General features: G+C 53.8%; 1 protein-coding gene across 1 annotated transcript in view; it reads right to left on the bottom strand.

Annotated features, from left to right (window-relative positions):
• nipal3 (NIPA like domain containing 3) overlaps positions 1-14,714 on the bottom strand; it is a 52,694-nt gene that overhangs the window by 17,507 nt on the left and 20,473 nt on the right. The window contains exons 3-9 of the mRNA XM_085962326.1: positions 13,690-13,861; positions 12,934-12,993; positions 11,702-11,847; positions 10,812-10,908; positions 6,926-7,061; positions 2,942-3,030; positions 2,161-2,224 (exon numbers count right to left, since the gene is read on the bottom strand). Of these exons, the coding sequence (XP_085818452.1) occupies positions 2,161-2,224; positions 2,942-3,030; positions 6,926-7,061; positions 10,812-10,908; positions 11,702-11,847; positions 12,934-12,993; positions 13,690-13,861 (764 nt within the window). The remainder of the gene's footprint in view (positions 1-2,160; positions 2,225-2,941; positions 3,031-6,925; positions 7,062-10,811; positions 10,909-11,701; positions 11,848-12,933; positions 12,994-13,689; positions 13,862-14,714) is intronic.

Raw genomic sequence — 14,714 nt, 5'->3', positions numbered from 1 at the left:
AGTATACTGTATTCGCTGCTCACGATGTGGTCTCCTCTACATTGGGGAGACCAAACGCAGATTGGGTGACTGCTTTGCAGGACACCTCCGTTCAGTCCGTAAGGGTGACCCTGAGCTTCCGGTCGCCTCTCATTTTAATTCACCGCCCCATTCCCACTCAGACCTCACCGTCCTCGGCCTCTTACACTGTTCCATGGAAGCTCAACGTAAGCTCGAGGAACAGCACCTCATCTTTCGATTAGGCACTTTACAGCCTTCTGGACTCAACATAGAATTCAACAATTTCAGACCATAACCTCGGCCCCTACTTTTTTTCCACATGGCAGTTGTCGATCACTCTGCCATTCCCATTTACACCTCATCTAGACTCATCTTTTGTTTCGTCACTTGTCCCATTTCCATCTCCTTTTGCCTTGCACCATCTCTTAATCTCTCCTGCCTTCCACCCTATCACAGACCGTCCCTTTTGTTTTTTCCTCCCTTCCCCCCTTGCCCTGCCCCTGCTTAAAAATCTGTTACATCTCTTAACATTTTCCAGTTCTGACGAAGGGTCATCGACCTGAAACGTTAACTCTGTTTCTCTCTCCACAGATGCTGCCTGACCTGCTGAGTATTTCCAGCATTTTCTGTTTTTATTTCAGATTTCCAGCATCTGCAGTATTTTGCTTTTGTTTTAGATTCTGTCTTTGACTCAACTACATAATCCCTCTCCAGCGCTGTAATAGTTTCTTTGATCAATACTACCACCTCCCTCCTCCATTTTTTCCTTCCGTATCTTTCCTGAATACCTGGTAGCCAGGAATATTACGTTTCCAATCCTCCCCTTCTTTGAGCCAGGTCTGTGTTATTGCCATTCTATCATAGTCCCATGTGGCCACTTGTGCCCACAGCGCACCAACCTTATTTACACAACTGCACTCCAAACCCATCTCAGACTGTGTGAGCAGGCTCGGGTCCCGCAGTGACACACACCACTGTTACTGATGACTGTGCGGGGAGGCTCGGGTCCCGCAGTGACACACACCACTGTTACTGATGACTGTGCGGGGAGGCTCGGGTCCCGCAGTGACACACACCACTGTTACTGATGACTGTGTGAGCAGGCTCGGGTCCCGCAGTGACACACACCACTGTTACTGATGACTGTGCGGGGAGGCTCGGGTCCCACAGTGACACACACCACTGTTACTGATGACTGTGTGAGCAGGCTCGGGTCCCGCAGTGACACACACCACTGTTACTGATGACTGTGCGGGGAGGCTCGGGTCCCACAGTGACACACACCACTGTTACTGATGACTGTGCGGGGAGGCTCGGGTCCCACAGTGACACACACCACTGTTACTGATGACTGTGCGGGGAGGCTCGGGTCCCACAGTGACACACACCACTGTTACTGATGACTGTGCGGGGAGGCTCGGGTCCCACAGTGACACACACCACTGTTACTGATGACTGTGCGGGGACGCTCGGGTCCCGCAGTGACACACACCACTGTTACTGATGACTGTGCGGGGAGGCTCGGGTCCCGCAGTGACACACACCACTGTTACTGATGACTGTGCGGGGAGGCTCGGGTCCCGCAGTGACACACACCACTGTTACTGATGACTGTGCGGGGAGGCTCGGGTCCCGCAGTGACACACACCACTGTTACTGATGACTGTGTGAGCAGGCTCGGGTCCCGCAGTGACACACACCACTGTTACTGATGACTGTGCGGGGAGGCTCGGGTCTCGCAGTGACACACACCGCTGTTACTGATGACTGTGCGGGGAGGCTCGGGTCCCGCAGTGACACACACCACTGTTACTGATGACTGTGCGGGGAGGCTCGGGTCCCGCAGTGACACACACCACTGTTACTGATGACTGTGCGGGGAGGCTCGGGTCCCACAGTGACACACACCACTGTTACTGATGACTGTGCGGGGAGGCTCGGGTCCCGCAGTGACACACACCACTGTTACTGATGACTTTAGTCGGCACAAGATGTAGCAAGGAGGGGTCAAGGTCAAAGGTCGAGAGTAACTCACAGAAATCTGTTATCACTTGGTCAGAAAAAGAGAACTGGGACTCGGCAAGTGTTCCTGGTGCTCATTGCCAGAGTCACAAGTTAATCCCGCTGGTGCCCAGGACGTGTGTTTCAGCATCAACCTACCCGAAGATGAACATGCAGATGTGAAGAGCATCGGCACCCCTAAACTCTAAATAAAACGTGGCCCCTAGAGAGTAAAAAACATCAATCAGAACGGGTCAGACCGCAATCCCATCCCTCCAATCCACCCCCACCACCTGCCCACAACCCACCCACCCACACCCAACCCACCCCACCAACCACCCCCAACTCACACCCACCTGCCCACAACCCACCCACCCACACCCAACCCCCGCCACCTGCCCACAACCCACCCCACCATCCACCCCCCAACCCCCGCCACCTGCCCACAACCCACCCACCCACACCCAACCCACCCCACCATCCACCCCCAACTCACGCCCACCTGCCCACAACCCACCCACCCTACCCATTCCGCCCTCCATCCCCAACCCACGCCCCCCTACCTCAACCCCACCCACCCACTCCCCCTACCCATTCAGCACCACCCACTTCAAACCCCAGGGGTCCGTTACCCCACTCGCAGACTCCTCACTAACCCCGGGGGGCTGTTACCCCACTCGCAGACTCCTCACTAACCCCGGGGGTCCGTTACCCCACTCGCAGACTCCTCATTAACCCCGGGGGGCCGTTACCCCACTCGCAGACTCCTCACTAACCCCGGGGGTCCGTTACCCCACTCGCAGACTCCTCATTAACCCCGGGGGGCCGTTACCCCACTCGCAGACTCCTCACTAACCCCAGGGAGCTGTTACCCCACGTGTAGACACCTCACTAACCTAAGGGGGCTGTTACTCTATTACTGGACTGCACAAATACTCACCAGCGATGATGGCGATGGTTGTGGAGAGAATGTAGCTCAGGCTGGCAATCTGGGACGCATCGTACAACTCAGAGACCTCTCGCAGAAACCTTCAATAAAACAAAAAATAGCTTCAGTCTCAGGATCCGCAACTCCCACGCCCCTCACCAAGAACATGGCGCCCTGGCATTTAATCGTCAGTGTTCCCACCACATACAGCTGACTCACTGCCAAACCCAGTCCCAGAGTGTGAAAGGACAGTGTGTGACCCACTGTCCCAGAGTGTGAAAGGACAGTGTGTGACCCACTGTCCCAGAGTGTGAAAGGACAGTGTGTGACCCACTGTCCCAGAGTGTGAAAGGACAGTGTGTGACCCACCGTCCCAGAGTGTGAAAGGACAGTGTGTGACCCACTGTCCCAGAGTGTGAAAGGACAGTGTGACCCACTGTCCCAGAGTGTGAAAGGACAGTGTGTGACCCACTGTCCCAGAGTGTGAAAGGACAGTGTGTGACCCACTGTCCCAGAGTGTGAAAGGACAGTGTGTGACCCACCGTCCCAGAGTGTGAAAGGACAGTGTGTGACCCACTGTCCCAGAGTGTGAAAGGACAGTGTGTGACCCACTGTCCCAGAGTGTGAAAGGACAGTGTGTGACCCACTGTCCCAGAGTGTGAAAGGACAGTGACTGACCCACTGTCCCAGAGTGTGCGAAAGGACAGTGACTGACCCACTGTCCCAGAGTGTGCGAAAGGACAGTGTCTGACCCACTGTCCCAGAGTGTGAAAGGACAGTGTCTGTCCCAGAGTGTGAAAGGACAGTGTGTGACCCACTGTCCCAGAGTGTGAAAGGACAGTGTGACCCACTGTCCCAGAGTGCGAAAGGACAGTGTGTGACCCACTGTCCCAGAGTGCGAAAGGACAGTGTGTGACCCACTGTCCCAGAGTGCGAAAGGACAGTGTGTGACCCACTGTCCCAGAGTGCGAAAGGACAGTGTCTGACCCACTGTCCCAGAATGTGAAAGGACAGTGTCTGACCCACTGTCCCAGAGTGTGAAAGGACAGTGTGTGACCCACTGTCCCAGAGTGTGAAAAGACAGAGTCTGACCCACTGTCCCAGAGTGTGAAAGGACAGTGTCTGTCCCAGAGTGTGAAAGGACAGTGTGTGACCCACTGTCCCAGAGTGTGAAAGGACAGTGTCTGACCGACTGTCCCAGAGTGTGAAAGGACAGTGTGTGACCCACTGTCCCAGAGTGTGAAAGGACAGTGTGTGACCCACTGTCCCAGAGTGCGAAAGGACGTGTGTGACCCAGTCCCAGAGTGTGAAAGGACAGTGGCTGACTGACTGTCCCAGAGTGTGAAAGGACAGAGTGTGACCCACTGTCCCAGAGTGTGAATGGACAGTGTGTGACCCACTGTCCCAGAGTGTGAATGGACAGTGTGTGACCCACTGTCCCAGAGTGTGAAAGGACAGTGTGTGACCCACTGTCCCAGAGTGTGAAAGGACAGTGTGTGACCCACTGTCCCAGAGTGTGAATGGACAGTGTCTGACCCACTGTCCCAGAGTGTGAATGGACAGTGTGTGACCCACTGTCCCAGAGTGTGAAAGGACGGTGTCTGACCCACTGTCCCAGAGTGTGAAAGGACAGTGTCTGACCCACTGTCCCAGAGTGTGAATGGACAGTGTGTGACCCACTGTCCCAGAGTGTGAAAGGACAGTGTGTGACCCACTGTCCCAGAGTGTGAAAGGACGGTGTCTGACCCACTGTCCCAGAGTGTGAAAGGACAGTGTCTGACCCACCCAGCTCACTTCTATAATGTTATCAGTGAAAGTTTTATGTAAAATCATGGAAAAAAGTAGGTTAAAACAAGAACTGAAATCTTGGGTTTAATAACTAGGGGCACAGAGCAGAAAGTCAAAGAGGCAACACTAAACTTGTACAATCAATACTTAGAACAGTGTGACTAGTTTGGGTGCCCCACTTTAGGGTAAGAGAGAGTGCGTAAGAGATGGACTATGATAATCCTAGGAATGAGAAATGGGGTTCGATTCATTGGAACAGAGAAGGTATCAGTTCAAAATGTTGTGGGTTTGATAAAGTAAATCGGGGACAGCTATTTCCATTGGTCAATGAGCTGCTAAACAGAGGAAATAAATTGAAGGTCAGCACTGAAATGAACAAAGGTTCAAATCATTATTACACAGAGGGTGATTAGGATCTGGAATATCTGACCAGAAACACGTGGGAGCAGAATCCAGATTAGCCTTTGAGGGAAGTGGATAAATATTTGAAAAAGAAAAGTTTAAAAGCGTATGGGGAAAGAGAACAGGACCAAGGGGAGGGCCCACACAGGCACAATGGGCCGAATGGCCTTCTCCCGTGCTGTAAAATTCTATGGTTCTATCATTTTTAACTCTGCAGCTTCAAGCAGTATGTTTGTGATTCACTGAACTCTCTCTTTCTGCCTGGATAGGCCTGGCTGTCAGCACACTACAGTGGGCCCTGGCTGTTACAATAGCAACAGGTGTGGTGCGGCGCAGCGCTGAAGGAGTGAAGTTACAGTGATGCACCGAATCCAGTGGTTCTCAAACTGGGGTCCGTTCCAGGGGATTTGCGGAATAATGCGAACTGGACCCGTTGCTGCGATGCCATGGTTCGGGGGCGCTCTGTTGGCCGTTATTTTGATTTCCTTCGTCCACTCGAGTGGCGTTGCACCGGGGAGTTTGAGGTCAGGTCCGGGGGCCTGGTGCACTCGCACAGCGAGACACTGGGCGGGCACTGGAGCCGAGGCAGCTCTGGAAATGGACACGTAACCAGATTAGCGAGGCCTCGGACTGACCGAGAGTCCCAAGAGAGGAGGCGAGAGGCCCCTGAGACACTGAGAATGGATTCACAGGGCTGGGGCTGGGGGAGGGTAGGAAGGAGCCGCCACATCGGCCTTGTCCAGGGGCCTGGACTGACGATCAAGCTTCGTTCACAGAGTACAGCAGCAGGGCCTGTGACTGGACCCGGACTATAGCCGCGGTCCCAGTTACTGGCGGTGTCCCAATGGCAGAAATGCCGCGCACAAGGCAGCGTCTCAGCGATATTCCAGCGCAGACAGGCCTGTAAACAGCAGAGGGTGGGGGGGGGGGGGGACCCTGAAACACTCAGCAGCTGGGAAGTGAGTAGGTGGGCAGTGCCAGTGTTCTCAACAGGAGCCACCGAGCCTAATCCCACTCCAGGAAGAGCAGGGAGGTATCGTGCGGTGAAGAATTCACCGGGCATGTTGCTGAACCTGTAGGGTTACCTTTCAACTGAAGGGAAGATAAAAGTTTCCACATCACCAATCACAATGTTCACTATATCTGACAGCCCCGGCAAAATGTCATGCAAGTCCCTTTAACAGGCCACTGATGAACTTTACACTCAGAAATGTAAATGTACAAGGAGTCTACAGTATTATAATTTAGATGGGGTGGAGATCCTCGATTACTAATCCATTTGAAAAGAGGTCCTTCAACCTGACCCGCTGACCTAATCCACTGGGACTTTACAAGCAGAAAGCTACAACATGGACCTTTACTGCTCCACCTGTTTATTCAAGTCCCACCAGATCCCCAATCTGCGGCAAGTTAGCAAATCTCAGCCAGAAGTCAAACCCCTGGGAAGGGGGAGCAGGGGGAGGAGAGAAAATCGACCCTTCACCCCATAAAATTGTTTTGCAATTGGTTATCTTCCCCCCTCCTACAAAAAAAATCAGAATGCTTAGAATCGCTTAGTGCTGCCTCACACATCACTCCCGGTTACTGTCTATCGCAATCACAGGACTCAGCTCAGCTGTAATGTCCTCGTGGCGGAATAGCTTGCTAACATTAGTTGGCAAGGCTCACCCATGAATAATCGACACTCGAGCGGGGTACAGGAGAGTGCCCAGCGCCAGAGGAACCAAACCCCAGCGACAAATCAGTATCGGCAGATGGTTAAAAAAAATAAAACCCCCATTTAAAGCCAAGGAGTCGTTGACTCACGCTGCTTGATAAACTGCTGTTGCGACCATACACACAAACATCACATAGAATATGGGATAGGCCAGCTGTAGGTTCCCCTGGATCGACAGAACAATCATTCCCGACACACCCTTTGCTGCAACAACGGTCACTGATCCTGGAGGAGCAAATGACATAATATCAGTGAGAGTAATAACTCTGTACAGTTACAGCCAGTAATCCTTACCCTGCTGAATTAACACTTGATCTGTAGTTACACAGCCAGTAATCCTTACCCTGCTGAATTAACGCTTGATCTGTAGTTACACAGCCAGTAATCCTTACCGTGCTGAATTAACGCTTGATCTGTACAGTTACACAGCCAGTAATCCTTACCCTGCTGAATTAACGCTTGATCTGTAGTTACACAGCCAGTAATCCTTACCCTGCTGAATTAACGCTTGATCTGTACAGTTACACAGCCAGTAATCCTTACCCTGCTGAATTAACGCTTGATCTGTAGTTACACAGCCAGTAATCCTTACCCTGCTGAATTAACGCTTGATCTGTACAGTTACACAGCCAGTAATCCTTACCCTGCTGAGTTAACGCTTGATCTGCAGTTACACAGCCAGAATAATTATCCCACTGGATTAACACTGACTCTACACAGCCATAACACCACCAGGGCTACATGAGCAGGTCAGAGGCTGGGCAACTGCGATGAGTGACTCTATCTCAATGCACAAAGCTTCCCCACCACCGACAGGACTCAAGTCAGGTGTATGATGAATACTCACTCACTTGGATGGGTGCAGGCACAACAGCATTCAAGAGGCTCAACACCATCAAGGACGGACTTGTTTGCTTCCTCGACCCCTGTGCCACAGCACTCGGTATCCCCCCACCCCCCACCCCGCCTCAAGCACCTGTGCAATGTGACAGTGGTGTGTAACAGCTACAGCAGCGTGTATGCCCTACAGCGGCGTGCACTCCCTCAGCACTGCACTGGAGTGTCAGCCTAGATTATGTGCTCAAGTCTCTGGAGTGGGACTTGAATCCACGACCTTCTGACTCAGAGGCGAGTGTGCTGCCAACTGAGCCACAGCTGACTGCACTCCTCTCTGCTAAAATCGCCCACTACTCCAGCATCACCCTGGTGAGCAAAGATAAGCCCCAGCTTTTATTCTCCACAACCAACTGTCTCCTTAAAGCCCCCCTCCCTGCCCCGCCAACAAGTACATGGACTTCATAGTCACCGATTGTGACCATCCGTTCAGCAACTCTGCTACTTCCCCCCCTTGCCCTAGCCTCACCCCTGCCCACATTGCTCTCTCGACCCCTCCACTGTCTTCGTCTTGTCAGACTGCTCGTCCGACATCCAGTCCCGGATGAGCCGCAATCTCCACCAGCTAAACATTGGGAAGAATGAAGCCAATGTTTTTGGCCCCTGTCAAAAATCTCATTCCAAAGTCACTGACTCCAACCCACAACCACTGTCTGAGGCTGAACCAGGCTCTTCACAACCTCGGCATCCTATTTGACCCTAAGTTGAGCTTCTAACCCCATATTCTCTCGATCACAAAGACCGCCTACTTCCACTTCAGTAACATCGCCCGCCTCCACCCCTGCCTCAGCTCATCTGCTGCTGAAACTCTCACCCATGCCTTTGTTCCAGACTCAACTATTCTAATGCTCCCCTCGCTGGCCTCTCATCGTCCACCCCCCCATAAAATTGAGCTCATCCAAAACTCTGCTGCCCGTACCCTAACTCGCACCAAGTCCCGTTCACACATCACCCTGTGCTCGCTGGCCTACGCTGGCTCCAGTCCACTAATTCTCATCCTCATGTTTAAATCCTTTAATAGCCTCTCCTATCCCTATCTCTGTAACCTCCTCTATCCGAACAACGCTCTCCAAACGCTCTGCTTCTGACTGACGTCTTGTGCATCGCCCCTCCTTTCATTGGCGGCCGTGCCTTCAGCTGTGTAGGCCCCACTGTGGAATTCCGTCCCCAAACCCTACCGTCGCTCCTCCTTCAGGGCCCTCCTTAAAACCCACCTCTTTGACCAAGCTTTTGATCACCTCTCCAAATAGCTCCTCCTTTCACTTGGTGTCCATTTTCTTCTTATGCCTCTGTGAAGCACTTTGGCATATTAGTACTTTATACAATTGTTGTCGTTGACTTTGTACAATTACCTAATTAATAAATCTTACAACTCCTCCCTGCTAGTTAATTATGCAATTAAATCAGAGGCGAGGCATCCTTGCCCGAAGGTAAATACATTAAATTCAAGTACTTTGACGTTTCAGATTTGCTACTTGTGCTGATTTGTGTAGGGAGGTCGCAGGTCCATGTGGCTGTGAGACACTAAAGGTCCGAGTAACAATCCCCCAAGGAGGCTGTGACACACCCTGAGGGTCTGAGTAACAATCCCCGAGGAGGCTGTGACACACCCTGAGGGTCTGAATAACAATCCCCGAGGAGGCTGTGACACACCCTGAGGGTCTGAGTAACAATCCCCCGAGGAGGCTGTGACACACCCTGAGGGTCTGAGTAACAATCCCTGAGGAGGCTGTGACACACCCTGAGGGTCTGAGTAACAATCCCCCCCGAGGAGGCGGTGACACACCGAGGGTCTGAGTAACAATCCCCCCGAGGAGGCGGTGACACACCCTGAGGGTCTGAGTAACAATCCCCGAGGAGGCTGTGACACACCCTGAGGGTCTGAGTAACAATCCCCCCGAGGAGGCGGTGACACACCCTGAGGGTCTGAGTAACAATCCCCGAGGAGGCTGTGACACACCCTGAGGGTCTGAGTAACAATCCCCCGAGGAGGCTGTGACACACCCTGAGGGTCAGAGTAACAATCCCTGAGGAGGCTGTGACACACCCTGAGGGTCAGAGTAACAATCCCCCGAGGAGGCTGTGACACACCTTGAGGGGCTGAGTAACAATCCCGCCCGAGGAGGCGGTGACACACCGAGGGTCTGAGTAACAATCCCCCCCGAGGAGGCGGTGACACACCGAGGGTCTGAGTAACAATCCCCGAGGAGGCTGTGACACACCCTGAGGGTCTGAGTAACAATCCCCCGAGGAGGCTGTGACACACCCTGAGGGTCAGAGTAACAATCCCTGAGGAGGCTGTGACACACCCTGAGGGTCTGAGTAACAATCCCCCCCGAGGAGGCGGTGACACACCGAGGGTCTGAGTAACAATCCCCGAGGAGGCTGTGACACACCCTGAGGGTCTGAGTAACAATCCCCTGAGGAGGCTGTGACACACCCTGAGGGTCTGAGTAACAATCCCCGAGGAGGCTGTGACACACCCTGAGGGTCTGAGTAACAATCCCTGAGGAGGCGGTGACACACCGAGGGTCTGAGTAACAATCCCCGAGGAGGCTGTGACACACCCTGAGGGTCTGAGTAACAATCACCCTGAGGGACTGAGTAACAATCCCCCTGAGGGTAGTTCCCTTGTGCCTGAATGAGACAGGAAGTTCTTGAGTAACGGACGTTAACACACAGTCACCAAGCTCTACTCACACCGGTCGGTGACAGGAAGCTACAGCAAGGAGTGTCCAAGTGACAGCTTTAATCTGCCGAGGGGAGGGGGGGGGTGCCTAGTCTGGGAGAGTCAGGAGTGGGGAGAACAGATGCTCCAGGGGCAGTAGCTCGTGTGTTGTCTCTTGTAGCGAGTGTCTGACCTCAGCTGGAGACACGCGGCAAAGCTACTGTCCAGTTGAGATGTCAACCGTCAGGGTACCTGGCCCCGCAAGGGGGCAGGAAAGACAGCATTGAGCAGCTGCACAACCTCTGGAAACGAGAGGAAAAGAACTAATTTCTTGTGCAGACTGAAGACTGTCCTACTGGAGGGGAGCCCAGGACATCACTCAGTACCCTGTGAGCCTGCACCCTGGCACTTACCCAGCAGGGCCACCAGCAGCAGAGTAATGACAAGGTAGGCCATCTTCCGTCTTTTATAGAAATACAGCAGAAGGCAGAAGATGATGATCACCACAAGCTGGGATAAAGAAAGGAACAGGTCAGTGCCATTAAAGTGGAACATTTAAACAAGAACCATTCCCAAAACACGCTGTCCACTCCGACCACTGATAGCAGCGATACAGACAGGCACTCTCTCTCACACGCACACACCATCCTCACCCAAATCCCTGGCTCGCCCCACACCCCCGGGCTCTGCCCCGCTCCATCTCCCCTCCGCCACTCCCTCACTCTCCCCACGCCCTGACCCTCCCTCTCCCCCCCAGTCCCTGCCCTTCCTTCTCCCCCCTGCCCCTCTCCCCACCCCAACCTTCCCTCTCCCCCTCACCCCTTCCCTCTCCCTCTGCCCCCCACCCCCTTCCCTTCCCTCTCCCCCTCATCCCCACCCTTTCCCTCTCCCTCCTCCCCCTCACCCCCCGACCCTCCCTCTCCCCCTCACCCTCTTCCCTCTCCCCCCCCACTCCTTCCCTCTCCTCTCCCCCCACCCGACCCTCCCTCTCACCCCCACCCCACCCCTCTCCTCTCCTCCCACCTCCTGCCCTTCCCTCTCCTCTCCCCCCACCCGACCCTCCCTCTCACCCCCACCCCACCCCTTCCCTCTCCTCTCCCCCCACCCTTCCCTCTCTCTCCACCCTCACCCCTGACCCTCCCTCTCCCCCTCACCCCTTCCCTCTCCTCTCCCCCCACCCCCTGCCCTTCCCTCTCCCTCCACCCTCACCCCTGACCCTCCCTCTCCCCCCCACCCCTTCCCTTCCCTCTCCTCTCCCCCCACCCCGACCCTCTCTCTCCCCCACCTCCACCCCGGTCCTTACCAGGTAGAGGAGGAACGGCCACCCCAGAAGGTGCAGGATCAGGTTCCTCCCAGAGAGCTTCTCGTGAGCATTTGGTCCAAACGTGACCAGCAGATAGATGCCGATCACCGTCAAACCGCAGCCGAGGAACGACAGCACGTAGCGCCCTGCAGGACAGGACAGGAGAACACAGTCAGCTGCTCAGACATGCAGTACACAGGCTGCAAACCTCCTCTAAATTACTGCTTACACAAAAAGAACAGGCACTACTGGGCGAAGGAACACCAACTCATAGAATCAGGGAATAGTACAGCACAGAAGGAGGCCATTTGGCCCATCGAGTCTGTGCCGGCTCCTTCGAAGAGCAATCCAGTTAGTCCCACTCCCCCTCTTTCCCCAGATCCCTGCAATTTTTTCTCCTCCAAATATTTATCCAATTCCCTATCAGGCAGCGCATTCCAAATCCTAACCACTCGCTGCGTAAAAAGGTTTTCCTCATGTCGCCTCTGGTTCTTTGGCTAATCACCTTAAATCTGGGCCCTCTGGTTATCGACCCTTCAGCCACTGGAAACAGTTTCTCTTTATTTACTCTGTCCAGACCCTTCATGATTTTAAACACCTCGATCAAATCTCCTCTTAGGAGGACAACCCCAGCTTCTCCACGTAACTGTAATCCCTCATCCCTGGAACCATTCCAGTAAATCGCTCTCCAAAGCCTTCCCGTCCTTCCTAAAGTGGTGCCCAGAATTGGACACAATGCTCCAGCTGGGGCCGAGCTAGTGATTTATAAAGGTTCAGTATAACTTCCTGACTGTTGTACTCTGTGCCTCTAGTTATAAAGCCCAGGATCCCAGATGCTTTATTAACTGCTTTGTTAACCTGTCCTGCCAGCTTCAGAGATTTGTTCACAAACACCCCCAGGTCTCTCTGTTCTTCACCCCCTTTAAAATTGTACCATTTAGTGTGTACAGTCTCTCCTCATTCTCCCAAACAAAATGTATCACCTCACACTTTACCGTGTTGAATTCCATCTGCCACGTGTCCGCCCATTCCACCAGCCTGTCTATGTCCTCCTGAAGTCTGTTACTATCTTCCTCACTGTTTACTGCACTTCCAAGTTTCGTGTCATTTGCAAATTTCAAAATTGTGCCCTGTCCACGTCCTTAATGGATATCAAAAACTCACCAACATTTACTGACCAAGAGCTCGGGTTCTGAAGTACGGAGACATTTTCTCACTTGATAAAAACTTACGTAAAAATTCTTTGGGCTTCCACTTGTCCCTCAGGAATATGATTCCTATAATTGAGCTGGCTGACGAGAAAAAAATACAAATATAAAAAGGTATAAAGCTCAGTTTCCATCAACTCACACACGCAGCCCCACCCCCTCAGGACCCGCCTCCCTCCCCCCACCCAGTGGGATCCTCCCTCCCCAACACCCGCCCCCCCAACCCTCGCAGGACCCTCCCCCGTCCCCTACCCGCGGGACGCTCCCCCGCTCCCAGTGGGATCCTCCCTCCCCAACACCCGCCCCCCCAACCCTCGCAGGACCCTCCCCCGTCCCCTACCCGCAGGACGCTCCCCCCCTCCCAGTGGGATCCTCCCTCCCCAACACCCGCCCCCCCAACCCTCGCAGGACCCTCCCCCGTCCCCTACCCGCAGGACGCTCCCCCCCTCCCAGTGGGATCCTCCCTCCCCAACACCTGCCCCCCCCCCACCCCTGCAGGACCCTCCCTCCGCGCAGTACACGCCCCCGTCCCCCAGCCCCTACCCGCAGGATCCTCCCTCCCTCGGCCCCCTCCCCCAACTGCAGGACCCTCCGTCCCCCCCCCCCCCCCACCACCCTGGCACCCTCCACCGCAGGACCTACCCTCCCTCCCCCTCCCCACGGGACCCTCCCTCCCTCTGGGGTCTGCCCCACCCCCAGGGGATCTTCCTCTCCCCCCATCGCGGTACCCAAGACGCCCTGCACTCTGCGAATCTCTGAGACACGAGGACATTTTCGTACCGACTATGGAGACAGCACTCAGCGGTGTGACGAGCGACAGTGGGGCGTAGGCATACGAGGTGAAGACTCCCAGCTCCCCCAGTAACATCAGCACCAGCCCCAACCACCACGTCTTCGTCCGAAAGTACGATCGAGGGTCTTTGGTGCCCGATAACTTCACATGGCTGTACTTCTGCAACAGGGGGTGGAAGAACGTTACAAGGATACGACAGTGAAGTGAGGCTGGGGACCTCAGGGGGACGAGATGGATCACCCATTCGGCATTTCTGGCTGAAGATGGCTGTGAACTGGAGGAAGGTATACAGTGGTGCTCCCCAAGGGTCGATGTTGGGACCACTGCACTTTTTGATATATATATTAATGAGTGGGGGGGGAGGGGGGCCTGGATTGGAAATATCCAAGAGGTGATCTTACATAGGGATTGTAAATAGGAAATAAGGAACGAAAACTACACATTTATATAGCGCTTTTCACACCCTGTTGTAATGTAGGGACACGGGCAGCCAGTTTGCAGACAGGAAGGTCTCACCAACAGCAATGAGATCATCTGTTCTAGTGATGTTGATTGAGGGATAAATATTGGCTCAACACAACGGAAACAACTCCCGGGTATCTGTTATTCGATATATAAACCCCCCGAATCCCTCGATTAGATTCCAGCCTGTAACTCACTCCCGGGTATCTGTTATTCGATATATAACCCCCCCGAATCCCACGATTAGATTCCAGCCTGTAACTCACTCCCGGGTATCTGTTATTCGATATATAAACGCCCCGAACCCCTCGATTAGAATCCAGCCTGTAACTCACTCCCGGGTATCTGTTATTCGATATATAACCCCCCCGAACCCCTCGATTAGATTCCAGCCTGTAACTCACTCCTGGGTATCTGTTATTCTATATATAAACCCCCCGAATCCCTCGATTAGGTTCCAGCCTGTAACTCACTCCTGGGTATCTGTTATTCGATATATAACCCCACAAAACCCCTCGATTAGATTCCAGCCTGTAACTCACTCCCGGGT

This window comes from Somniosus microcephalus, chromosome 20, assembly GCF_052327205.1.
Source record: "Somniosus microcephalus isolate GS21.2 chromosome 20, FLI_Smic_1.0, whole genome shotgun sequence".
In the NCBI taxonomy this organism is placed as follows: domain Eukaryota; kingdom Metazoa; phylum Chordata; class Chondrichthyes; order Squaliformes; family Somniosidae; genus Somniosus; species Somniosus microcephalus.
The sequence above is the reverse complement of the archived record's forward strand: the minus strand, read 5'-3'. Positions and strand labels throughout refer to the sequence as shown.